Source organism: Anolis sagrei, chromosome 2 (assembly GCF_037176765.1).
Source record: "Anolis sagrei isolate rAnoSag1 chromosome 2, rAnoSag1.mat, whole genome shotgun sequence".
NCBI lineage: Eukaryota > Metazoa > Chordata > Lepidosauria > Squamata > Dactyloidae > Anolis > Anolis sagrei.
The window spans coordinates 192,006,414-192,019,853 of NC_090022.1; the positions used below are offsets into that span (position 1 = coordinate 192,006,414).

Genomic DNA, 13,440 nt, shown 5'->3' on the forward strand with positions numbered 1-13,440 from the left:
GCTCTTCGGCTTAGAAATGGAGATGAGCACCACACCCCAGAGTCAGACATGACTGGACTTAATGTCAGGGGACAACCTTTACCAACCTTTTAAGGCATTTTTGGATTCCTACTCCTGTAGTAGCTTCCATGGAACCACATGGGATTTGATGAAATAATACTCATGTTGTTAATATTCCTGTGAAAATGCTGCCTCAGTTCTATTTCTCCCTTTTCCTCCTTCCTCCCTACCACCAACCACCTACAAATATTGAAAGAGGATCATCAGGTGAGATGGATAATTTTGCTGCACTGAGTTTTGAAATAAGTTACTAAAACAATCATATTATCTTAAGAAAAAAGGATATTATTTACAACACAAGACAGATTGCCTCGGTATTAATTGCAGAAATCAGACAACAAGATTAGAGGCCAAAACCAGAAGTGGGCAGTGGACATATTTATTTGAAAATCGGGACCCCCATTGAAAGAAACAAAAATTAGAGACCAATACATAAAAATAAATTAGTGCTAAAATAAAAAATAGCAAAAATGAGAGGAAGGGATGATGTATTTTGTAACAGAACAATGATTTAAAATACGTTTTTTAAAACCCCACCAAGTACCAAAAGGCAATGCCTGCTGAATACTCTGTAACACAATTCCAAACATTTTCCATACATAAAAGGGAAGAGACGCAGAACACGTTTAGTGAGGTGATTAATCCAAAACGTACCAAGTCAAGTCAGACGTACACATATTAACCAAGCTTGTTTGGGAACTCTTGTGAGATGTTCCACTTCTTATGGTTTTATGGTGGAATTCTGAGATTTACTCAGGGCCCTTCCAGACAGCCCTATATCCCAGAATATCAAGGCAGAAAATCCCCCATTATTTGAGTGTGGACTCAGATAACCCAGTTCAAAGCAGATAATGTGGGATTTTCTGCCTTGATATTCTGGGATATAGAGCTGTGTGGAAGGGCCCCAAGTCAGCTTGATGGCTTTTGTTAACTGGTTAAAACATGCCCAGTGTTTATTGACAGGCTGATTGCCAGAGGGTTTTCCTCAGAGGTGGCATCCATGCCAGTTGGCTGATGACTCCGTTCTGGGTTTAGGCTGCACTTTAAGGCAGGCATGGGCAAACTTCGGCCCTCCAGGCAGTTTTGGACTTCAACTCCCAAAATTCCTAACAGCTGGTAAACTGGCTGGGATGTTTGGGAGTTGAAGTCCAAAACACTTGGTGGGCCAAAGTTTGCCCGTGCCTGCTTTAAAGTAATAGTCAAAATGCGGAAAGTATTTCGGAGGTTGGGTTCAGGACTCTGGATAGGGCGCAGTTAAATGATGGAGTAAAACCCAGAGTGGATTTGTCTCCCCACTGACATGAAAGAGGACACATTCACTGAGTTTCCCTTCCCATATTAAAGGAGGATCACAAGCAGGGATCTGGTTGCAGGAAGGAAGACCCACAATATTCAAAGCTGCTCTCCTAGGAACCACACCATTGCCTCTTATGGTAACAACGATGCCGTCATATTCCAAAGCACTGTCACAGAATCACACTACCAAATATTCTTGGGAAGAAACCATGGTGATTCAACTTTTTAACTGTGTGTACATGTGTCCTTAGTCACAAAATTCATAATTAAGTCTTCCCTTGGATTCTATTATCCTATGCCTTTCTCCATGCATTTCTGTGGGAGTATGATTGACCTAGCTGGAAAGAGGGGAAGGATAATACTCAAAAACGTACATTTTGCAGTATCAGAAGTCAGAAGCTAACATTTCCCTTTTGTACCAAATTTCCCAAATCCCATTGAAAAATAAACAAGTAGTTAGACCTTCACATTCGGGCTGGGATTAGGGTCACAGACCTTGCGAAAGTGAACAACTCTGATACTGTTTACCTAAGAGAACAACTCTCCAGGAATCTCTAGGTCCTCTAGATGAGTGGTTCTCAACCTGAGGGTCCCTAGGTGTTTTGGCCTACAATTCCCAGCTGCTAGGATTTCTGGGAGTTGAAGGCCAAAATATCTGGGGACCCATAAGTTGAGAACCACTGCTCTAGATGAATTTTATGGTCAACTTCTGCCAGATGTTGACCACAATTGTGCTGGAGAACCTAGAGATGTGTTTTCCCTTGGAATTTCTAGATCAGTGGTTCTCAACCAATGGCTCCCCAGGTGTTTTGGTCTACAACTCCCAGAAATCCCAGGTAGTTTACCAGCTGTTAGGATTTCTGGGAGTTGAAGGCCAAAACATCTGGGGACCCACTGTTTGAGAACCACTAGCCTAGATTCTCTGGTGGAACTTAATGGCCAATGGCTAGCAGATACTGACTAGAAAGCTGGGCCAGAAAACCTGGAGATTCCTCGAGAGATCATATTAATCACATCTGTAAATAGTCAAATCTGCAAAAGTCTGGCTGTATGCATTAGTATCAAATAAAGGCAGCAAACTTCAGGAAGTTACGAGGTTTTGGACTGTCCGTGGCTTCCAGGAAAGGATTATGTCACTATGGATAAGTGGGAGTGGAAGAAGCAAGCAACAGCGAGTGTTGGGGAGAAGGAAAAAGCTGAGCAGAGAAAAAGACAAGAACAGCCCATAGCTTGGTTCACTAATTTTTCCAGCAAATCTACCAAGCAACTTTTCTGTCCGAACTCTCCTTGAGACATATATTCCTGCTCATCCAGTCATTCCTTTATAGGATTCCTATGCTGCCTGATGAAAGAACAACTTTCCTCAAGGCATTGTTTCATGAAGGCTTATGCAGAGGGTGTCCTTTCTGTCAACATGTGTTTCTCATATAGTGTTATGTTTCAGAATTCTTTCTGGTTTACATGTGTGCTCAGTGGATTGGATCTAGACTTTGGCATGGTTAGACTAGGCTAATTAATACCAACAGACTCCAGTCAACTCACAAGTAAGTCTAGATGCAATCCACTGATAATGGGTTCATAGCTCAGCTTATAAACCTTCAAGAAAAAAATATTGTTTAATTTCTTCAATAATATCCACCCGCTTCTAGAAATTTGAAGGTGAGGAAGAACATGTAGTCATTTTTGTATCTTAGAAAGACAAGACAGTGCTTAGTACTTTAACTGAGAAGGACAGAGTGTTGCAAAATGACAGGTCCATCTTTTTTTAAACACCCTGTATATGGCTACTCATGTTATTTTTAAAAAGATTAAAAACCTGTAGATATTTCTATAGATAAGACAGTGATGGGGCAGCTATTTTGAAATGCAGCTCACCAAAAGTTGTAAGGCAAAAGGGAGATTTCAAGGGGGGAAATTGCACGTGAGAAGACCCAAACTCTCTTACCTGCCTCCTCACCCCAACCTTCAACTTCTCGCCCAACGTCTTTTCTCCCAGGATGGATCTTCACTGCCCTATATCTCAGGATCCCATCTCAGATTATCCACTTTGAACTGGATTATATGAGTCTCCACTGCCATATAATCTAGAATAAGAAGATAATCTGGAGTCAGATCCTGAGATATAGGGTAGGGTAAAAGGGGCCCCGGTTGCATCCTGAGGCTAGGAATAAAGCCAAATAGGAAAACAGATGGGACAGGATAATGTATATGTTGGGGTGAGGAGGACGAGAAGAGCACTCTCCTTTGCTCTTCCATTTCTGGCAGTGCCCTCTCCCACATTTTGCAGGTGTTTGGCCCACACAAAAAGGTAAGATTTCTCTTTGTCATTACGTACCATTCTGCCCCCTTCACAGTGTATGGTGTCAGTAGCACTTTAACAGCTTTCACAGTTGGCAGCTTGAAAGGAGTCTCTTTTCCAGGCAATCCTTAACAGCACCACTTCCCCTCCTTCCATCTCATTTCTGCTCCTCATACAAAACAAGAGTCTCTCTGGAGCATAGTCACTCACTTTTGAACCAACCAGAATTTGGCTTTGTGCAGCATAAGAGGGCTTTTTCCCCCTTTTAATCCCCCCCCCTTCTTCTGTAGTTCATCTACTCGTAACCGAGTCAGCATCCATGTTGTTGAGGAGGAAGAGTTCAGGACGAGAAATGAGTCCCAGGTTGTACTAAATAAGAGAGGGAAAAGAAATAGGCCATTAGGAATGGGATCTTGGTAGCAGCGTCCAAAAGCCACTTAAAGTCAGGTAGGCTCATACCTGCAAGTACGAAGCCATCCTACTAAGAGGGACAGGTATTTGTTTAAAGAGTTGCCATCTTCCCTTCAATACTTGTTTTTATCCTGTCCTCTTTTCAGTACAATTCTGACATTCATGTGTCCAAGTTGAAGCTAAGAGAGTATGTGGAATACCTCCCCTTGCCTTGCATGTATTTTAGACTACAAGTCCCACTGTCCCCAGCCAGCATGAGGATGGCAGGTATACGATGCAGATCAAGAATAGGGCTCCATAGTAACCTATGGACCCACCCTGGAGGATTATCCTACTCGGACAACGAGGGATCGCCTAATGCAGTGGTTCTCAACCTGGGGTCCCAATATGTTTTGGCCTACAACTCCCAGAAATCCTAACAGCTGGCAAACTAGCTGGGATTTCTGGGAGTTATGGGCCAAGAACACCTGGGGACCCCAGGTTGAGAACCACTGGCCTAATGGAGAATGGCAGGTATTTTCATCTAACTTAGCTGGAGACGGTGGGTGCTGGTTAAACATGTGGCACTCTCTTGTTCCTAATGTTTGAAATGTTTATATAAATCACACATCCAGAAAGATTAGCCAGGTCAGTCAACAATAAACCATGGTAGAAGTAAAATTTATTCCACTGTACTGCCCTAAACATACCCAGTTGTATCTTATTTGGGAAACTCGGCAAGGTTTAGGTTGGTTAGTACTTGGATGGGAAGCCACTAGTAAATAACAACAGAGTCTCACTTATCCAACATAAACGGGTCGGCAGAACGTTGGATAAGCAAAAAGGTTGGATAATAAGAAGGGATTAAGGAAAAGCCTATTAAATGTCAAATTACGTTATGATTTTACAATTTAAGCACCAAAACATCATGTAGCAATTGCTGTATTTACGAATTTAGCACCAAAACATCGCAATGTATTGAAACAGCTGTGGATCCGGGCAGGAGGCAGACAGCGTTGGATAATCCAGATCGTTGGATGAGCGAAGGTTGGATAAGCAAGACTCTGCTGTATCAAGGATCTTTGAGTGCAGCTTGGATGGAAACTTGATTGAAAACCTGCAAAGTAGTTGTCAAAGAGGACTAGATATACAGATAGTCTGGCTCAGGATAAGATAATATGCTAATGTAGCTATGCAATGTCGGAAATATCTCTTGAGCCTCATCTTTCTCTAGGCCAAAGCTCAGTTTATTAAATAGACAGAAAGATTATACGATATATGTGATAGATAGATACATGCACTATGATCATAGAGAAGAGAGGATGTACTTGTAAAGTAAAGCCAAAATGTCAAGCAAAGCAAGCATGTGTGTGTGTAACCATACTGAAAAGATTACAAATGGAAAGGAGTACAATGTTAATTAAAGATTCATTCAAATGAGTACAGCATCCAGTCACAGCAATCAGGACCAGACACTATGCGGAGGTCAGGGAAGGCACAAAGAAAAATAGAAATCCACACTTAAAGGAGGGACTTTACATTGGATTTGTACACCCACTTTTTAATAAGCCAAGCTCATACACTGCTCACTTTACAAATGAATTACAACTTAGCATTGCATCCTTTTTCTTCTTGGGAGTATGACTTTAATGGTGACTTAGAAAATAGCAATGCATCTCAATTGCTTTCTAAATCTGATGTACCACCTTTCAGGAGTTTATGGCTGATCTCTTTGACCTTACTTCAATTAATGACTGAAGACTATTATGAGCAGCCTGATTCCATCAGCGCTGCCTTTGAAAAATCCTACAAATCTCTTGGGAAGACAAGCGGACAAATGTCAGTGTGCTGGAAGAAGCAAATACCACCAGCACTGAAGCGATGGTCCTCCGCCATCAACTCCGCTGGACTGGCCATGTTGTCCAGATGCCCGACCACCATCTCCCAAAGCAGTTGCCCTACTTCGAACTCAAGAACGGAAAACGGAATGTTTGGAGGACAGGAAAAGAGATTTAAAGACGGGCTCAAAGCCAACCTTAAAAACTCTGGCATAGACACTGAGAACTGGGAAGCCCTGGCCCTTGAGTGCTCCAGTTGGAGGTCAGCTGTGACCAGCACTGCTGCAGAATTTGATGAGGCACGAATGGAGGGAGAAAGAGAGAAACGTGCCAAGAGGAAGGCACATCAAGTCAACCTTGATTGGGACCGCCTTCCACCTGGAAACCAATGCCCTCACTGCGGGAGAAGATGCAGATCAAGAATAGGGCTCCACAGTCACCTACGGACCCACTGCCAGGATACTACACTTGGAGGACCATCATTCTCGGACTACGAGGGATCACCTAAGTAAGTAAGTACTCTATATCAGGTGAAGTTGATTATGTGATATCAGTGTGGCTGTTTCATCACATGATTGTGTCACTGGAATAGATATATAGACAGTTGGAGCTGATTGTAGGGTTTTGCTCCCAGGTCCTTATCTCTTGTTTTGTGACTCATTGTTGCTGATAAGTAGTTTCTTTAGACCGAGGACCTGCTCCTAAGAAAGGGTAGATCCTCCATCCATGGCCTGGGAGAAAGGTTTGTCGTTTTTTCTATTCTGGATGTCAATTTCTGGGAACTTAAGGTGACAATTGCTATCGTCTTGATCTTTTTTTTCCCTGGCCTGGTCTATAGCAGGCAGTTTCTGACCTTCTCAGGGAAGTTCTGTGGCTTTGAAAAATGGGTGCTGAAAATTATGTCACAAGAGTTGTGGGAAGAGTAGTTACATCGTAAGTGAAGCCATACATAACAGGGGCCATGGTATGTTGTTAAGCTCAACCCGGCTGATAGAATGCACGTTTTGTGTAACAATCCCTTTCTAGCCATTTCTGAGCTTCTACCAAAGTTGTACTACCATATCCTGAAAGGACCCTTTGCATGTTGTGCTTGAAGAGTGGGTTAGTAGTAGAGTGGAAGTCATGGTAGGTCTCATGGGCTTTCTCAGAGGGCCTCTTTTCCATGAAGCTGACATGAAGATTGGGATCAGGCTTTGAATGGTAGGGAATTGAGAATGTTTTCCTGTAATTCTGTGATACATATGTAGCATATTGCATGTCCTTGTATTATAAATCTGACTAGGCTAATCCCATTACTGGGGACTCTGAGTTGGGAGTCACACAAATGCACTACTAACTGGAGTTGGGATGTCACAATTCCCCCTGGAATATCCTTCAGGTTGTGGTTTCTCTGTACACCGATTTTTGAAATATCCTGCCTCATGGAGATCTTGGAATACTTTGCAGGTTTTCAATTATCCTGATACAAGAGTTAGTTTATATAGATTTTCTCTTTTGTTCTTAAACCTCAAGGACAACATGACAATTTGGTTTTGTCTATATAAATTAGTGTAGTTTATGTGGTTGACATAAAAACCGCTTTTACTTTTTGCTTTTCTGCATTCAAAAACCAAATTCCACTCATTTTTGTGGAAAATATAAATATTCATAAATCTGACAAAGTGGACTCTGGCCCATGATAATTTGCATCACAATAGAAGTTTTATGTTTTGTCAGATAAAAAAACTTTAAAAAACACTTCTGAATTATTTGTGTTTGTGGATGTAATGGTTCCATTTATTTATTTCATGTCAAAAGCACTGCATAAATTAGTATAAATGAAAAAATAGAGGGAACACAAGCGGCTAAATAATTTTAGACCAAAAACGGGCAACAGCGACTGTATTGTCTGTAATCCTAAATAGTTCTTCCTCTGTGCTTGAGGCAGGGCATTGTGGGCCGCCCTGAGTCCCCTTTGGGGGGAGAAGGGCAGGGTAGAAATGCATGAAATGAAATAAATAAGCATACAGATGCAGAGTTGTCTGTTCTGTTCCACAGTAGCACAAGGTGGAGGATTCTTCTAGGTCGTGCCATTTAGCCAGGTTGTCTTTTGATCTACCCACTCCAGTTCTGAGTCTGTTCAGGGACTTCCAAGTTACCCATTCTTGGTTTGCCCCTGGAAGAAGACCTTCATGGGGAGAGGGCATCCATTTGGGATTTCCTGGTTTAGCTGTCCAGAGGGATATTCTTTTTATTGCTTGGGGAACATCACGAGCATAAAGAATACTGATGGCTTGGATTTAATATGGAATGTAGTATTTCAGCACTATAAGAGGGTTTTGCGAGACCAGTTGCAGCATGGTATCGAGGCAATAGTGTAGTAATGGTGAAGCCGTGGACCATATTTTCGTTCTTGCAGACCACTGGTGGTCCAGGGATCAAAGGTTGAGAACCACTGGTTTAAATGAATGTATTTCAGTTGCAAACAGCTGTGGTTATTGAGGTCACAGAAATAAGAATAAATCCTTTGTCCCCAGTATTTTTGGAAAGCCTAGATGTCATCATGATCCACTAAACATCATCATCCATGTGTTTCATAACATGTAATTTTATATGAGTGTAACGCCACCTTCTACAGAATGAACATGCACATGTAAGTTGCTAAACAGATAAATGTAGGGGCTCATTAATTTATTTTTGAACCTTTGTTGTTCTTCTGACTTTAATTTCATGTTGATTTTCATTGTCTTAACGACATTTAAGAAGATTTTAGGCTTCCACAATTATTTCAAAGTTATGGAGGGATAGAACTAAAAAGACAGAAAAACTATGTAACACATTGAAACTTTAAAAAACCAACTTGTGAATAAAAAAAACGTAGTATTTTATATATTGCACAAAGTTTAAGTTGAACATTTCTTAGAGGAGGGAAGAATTACTTACACCTTTCAGGGCCTTTAAAGTTGCCAAGGAAAGCTTGCAATAAAAGAGGGGGAGAGAAAATACCCATAATACATAATATATTAGAATTCAAGTTATAACTTGAACGAACTTTTGTGTAAGAAGTTAATGAGCCATTTCATTCTGCATGTTGCGCTTACCCATAATATATAAGAAAACAATTTGCTAACTTAGAAGTTGTCATCCGAAGGACATTCAATTGATCTGTTGGCATTTGATTAACTATGTTAGCAGGATTTGACATCTAGAGATGTATACTTTGTTTTAGTAAGCCTACTGTCTTGATTGTGAAACTGGAAACCAAAAGCAGAGAGAGAAATAAAACAGTACTTCTAAACCAGGAATATAAAATTATACACCAAGTATTTCCTAATTTGCTCCTCCTCCCCCCACAGTATCTGTTCATCTTTATTTATGTAAAGGGAAAAGGGGCTCTTTATTTATTCCCTCCCAAGAACTAACATCAGCAGATTCTCCTTTAATTGCAGACACACAAACAAACCCCACCTGATGTCTGCTGTATTTCAAAGAAAAAATACATCACTTCAAAGCCTTACTACTATTTGCACTAGATAGGGAGTTTAAATACATATCACATGCTACTGAGTGGACGGGGTGATTTGTTGGTTGCTGGGTCCTCATTCGATGACAAAATGGTATCTAGTCAAATTGAAATGGCAAAGCAGAGGTTTGAAAGTGCAGAGTATTTATTGCCCTCATAAGGTTGCCTAAAAAGAAATGTTGCCTGAGATCCTTCATCAAAAAGATGCAGGGTAAAAGTTTCACAGGTGAAAATACACCAAGAGTGTATCTAATGCAGTTTGATGCCACTCTTAACTGCAATGGCTCGCTACTATGGAATCATGGGAGTTGTTTTACATGGTGTTTCACCTTCTCTTACAATCGGACAGAAAGTTCTGATGGTGAAACTTTCAGAACTCTAACACAACTTTCAAAATTTCATAATAAATGGCAGTTCCTAATAGGTTCTGTCATAAAAATCAACAAAAATGAATTAATAATGAAATTTTGAAAGTTTTGTTAGAGTTCTGAAATTTTCACCACCAGAACTTTAGCAATACTGTAGAAGCAAAGCATCAGCGCCCCCTAATGTTCACAACCAGAAGTTTAGTTTTGTAACTACTTTAGAACCATGGATTGCACATGCCTAATAATCATAGTTAGATGTTTCTCAGATTGCAATACATGGCAACATTAAGAAGTGAGCAACATGAAAAAGGTGGGCTTATAGGCAGTTTGGATCATTGCCTGATTCTTCAAACTAATATGTGAGTTATACAATGAATTAGCCAATACATCTGTGTAGCTCACTAACAGAATGGTAGCCCATATGTTTGTTTTAGAGCATCAGACTTATGATGTTGAATTGGGATCAGGCACTTCCTTCTCCTTCCCCAAATACAGCAGAGCTGAAAAGGACTCTAATCTTCAGCTGTTTCAGAACCTGGCCTAGTAACCCTGTCCGATTGTAAGTTCAAGACAGAAAACATGATAAGGAGTATAGGTTAGTGGGTTTCACTACTTTATGGATGCGGTGAGGGGCTACCAGCTCCGCTTTCCAAGGGGTCACACTCATATTGGAGGACAACAGGTCTACTAGTACATATTTGGGATTGTTCTTGAAATCCAGATGTTATACTCTGCAGAAGAACCTGGATGACTCTTATTGGTTAAAAAATCACTATAAATCTGGGAGTCGGAAACACATTTGGTCTTCTAAATGCAATTGGATTGCAAGTCTCATCAGCCCCAATCCACCGAGTCAATGGTGGGTGACTTGATTTTCATCTCTGTGTTAAAAAGAACTGCAATGCTCTTCATGTTCAACTCTGACCACCATTTTTGTTAACGACGAGTCAAAATGTTATTTCTATTGAGGTTTTTTTATCTCAATAGAACAAACTCCCCAAAGAACAAACAAACTTTTTATATGACTGAATGATTGCAGTCTAAGAAGGATTCTGATTTATGTTGGGAACCACATTTTAGAGAGCAGGAGCATCCATATTCTGTTACAGCAGAGTCCTTAGTCAATATATCTGCAGAATTTCTTCTCTCTTGTGAATGGAGGAGAGAAATTGCTTGTTCTCCAGATTGGAGAAGATGTGTGTACAGATCTTGCAAGAACGATTTTTGTGTATTTGTAATAAAAATTATATCTATATCTATATTTTATTTTTTTTATAAAACAAAGAGACCCAAACTGAAAAATGTTCCATTTTTAATTGATTTTTTGCCAATACACATTAGTTTGTTAGATAAAAAATAGACATTTTTTTCAGACCATACAAGCCAAAATGTAGCACAGATGTGTTAGTACATGATTGCTACATTACTCCGATTTTCAGAATCTCGAACCATATTCAAATCGAGACAAAGAAATTGACACCTCAATTTTCTATTTTCATTCTGAGAGTGTACAAAGTTAAAGTGCATAGAAGAAAAGTTTAGAGTTGCTGAAGGCAGCTGGCCATTTGTAATAACGTGAATCTCCAACGAGCCTCAGTGTAAACTGTGCGGCTGCCCAAAAACGGAAGACACAAAACAATGCACTCTACACAAAGCATATATGGACATTGCAGGACATATTTGCAGAGATTGCAAAAGAGAATTTTAAACCATGTCCCTTTTGAGATGTTGGGGTGTTAAATCTGTTTTGGGCTTCACAGAAGAAAAGCCATCAAGAGTGTGTGTGTGCACATATATATAGTCAGTGCAGATAAAACCAGAAGATGCAAGATAAACAGGGAAGTAGTTATGAAGATTTAAGAAGTGAAGATTAGTCCCTAAAAATGCCTGATGTTCTATGCAACTAGAAGCACATCCCTATTGCTTATAAAGATTTACACACCACCAAATCATTTTGAAGTAAGAAAGATATCCATATCCTGTTGCCAAGTGGGAAACTACAGTCTAGTGTTCATGAAGGAGAGAGGAAAGCATCCAGCTAATGCTTAGTGTTTGAAGCAGAATGCTAAATCTCTCTCGTTTCACACCAAAGGGGAAATAATGCATTTTATCACATTTATGTGACCACTGTAGAAAAATGAGGGTGCAATTCCAGCTGAACCAGTGGTTCTCAACCTTTGGGTCCCCATATGTTTTGGCCTTCAACTCCCAGAAATCCTAAGAGCTGGTAAACTGGTGGGGTTTCTTGGGGTTGTAAGCCAAAACACCTGGGGACCCACAAGTTGAGAACCACTGGGCTAAACCCTAAAGCACATGCCATTTTTTTCTTCTCTCAATCAATTATTTGAACAATATTTTTTTCACAATAAAAAACATACAACATGCAAAACTACAGACTCCCAGACAAAACTAATACCCAGTTTGCACGTCATTAACAGAAAAGATAATGCTTCACTTCTGTTTTCTACATTTTAGGACTGGGTGCACCATTTCATTTCTGTAAGCAGCTCGGTGCTCCTCAATTCAGGGATTAATTCCTAAACTGGATATTTTAGTGATGTCACTGGTTCAAATTCAGTATTTTACTTAGTGTCCTTGAAGTTTCCCAGTTTGAGCAGGACTTGATGATCCTTAACTATGTGTTTGAATATTCAGAGCAGGAGGTCAAAGGTTGATCCTGATAAGAGTTAGTATTTAATGGTGAAGCGTTCCCAAAACTTCAGGTAAACTGGGATGTAAAATAATATTCTCAGGGTTGTTGTAGGTTTTTATATGGCCATGTTCTAGAAGCATTATCTCCTGATGTTACACCTGCATCTATGTCAGACCTCACAACCTCTGAGGATGCCTGCAATAGATGCAGGTGAAACGTCAGGAGAGAATGCTTCTGGAACATGGCCATAAAGCCTGGAAAACTTACAACAATCCAGTGATTCCGGCCACAAAAACCTTCGACAATACATAATATTCTCACTTTAATAAAGTGTGTAAGCAACAGAGGCAAAATGTAATTCAATAGAAAGGGACTTTTGCTTTTGGGTTGCTGTGCATTTTTCGGGCTGTATGGCGTTGTTCTGGCATCATTAACTCCTAGGAATGCTTCTGGAACATAGTCATACAGCCCTAAAAACTCACAGCAACCCAGTGATTCCGGCCATGAAAGCCTGCGACAATACACTTTTGCTTTTGTTGCAAAGAGCAGAGAATACAGATTTCCAAAAAGGCAATGGTCATTCCAACTCCAGATTAAGCAACAGTACACTTGTAGGCTCATACAAGTGGTTCAAAACACTCTATATATGGGACTGAGCTCTGTTTGTGATCCCTGCCCTTTCAAATCAAAGCAAAGCATACAAATGGAAAATAAATAGAAGAATAAATCATTCAAAAGCCAGTTTCATCTTCACATATATGACTTTGAACAAGTTGTTTCTGAAATATCTAGCCTAGCAAAGGGGATTCTTATCAGTTTTACGAGATCAAGGTTACATTTGGGATCAGTGACATAATATTCAAGCAAATATTGCTTGAGACAAATTGCAAGATTTCTGTAATTTTTTCCCTATAAGAATGGAAATGTTATTTGGGGTTCAAAATGTTTTCAGCGAGACCATTTAAGGGCCCAATCTAAACAAAAAATAGAAATGGAGTGATCTCTACGAATCCTCATCGGCCACAATTTACAGT

At 40.1% G+C, this 13,440-nt stretch overlaps 1 protein-coding gene across 3 annotated transcripts in view; it reads right to left on the reverse strand.

The window, feature by feature from the left end:
* Window positions 1-423: 423 nt before the first annotated feature.
* Window positions 424-13,440, reverse strand: part of SLC11A2 (solute carrier family 11 member 2) — a 71,148-nt gene continuing 58,131 nt past the window's right edge. Inside the window, exons 17-18 of one of the 3 annotated variants that reach the window (XM_060762813.2) lie at window positions 8,806-8,838; window positions 424-4,024 (exon numbers count right to left, since the gene is read on the reverse strand). In XM_060762813.2, the coding sequence (XP_060618796.2) occupies window positions 3,947-4,024; window positions 8,806-8,838 (111 nt within the window). In that variant the 3' untranslated portion in view covers window positions 424-3,946. Of the gene's footprint in view, window positions 4,025-8,805; window positions 8,839-11,048; window positions 13,419-13,440 lie in introns of those variants that run through there. The other 2 variants (XM_060762815.2, XR_010909290.1) reach the window with 2 other exon arrangements.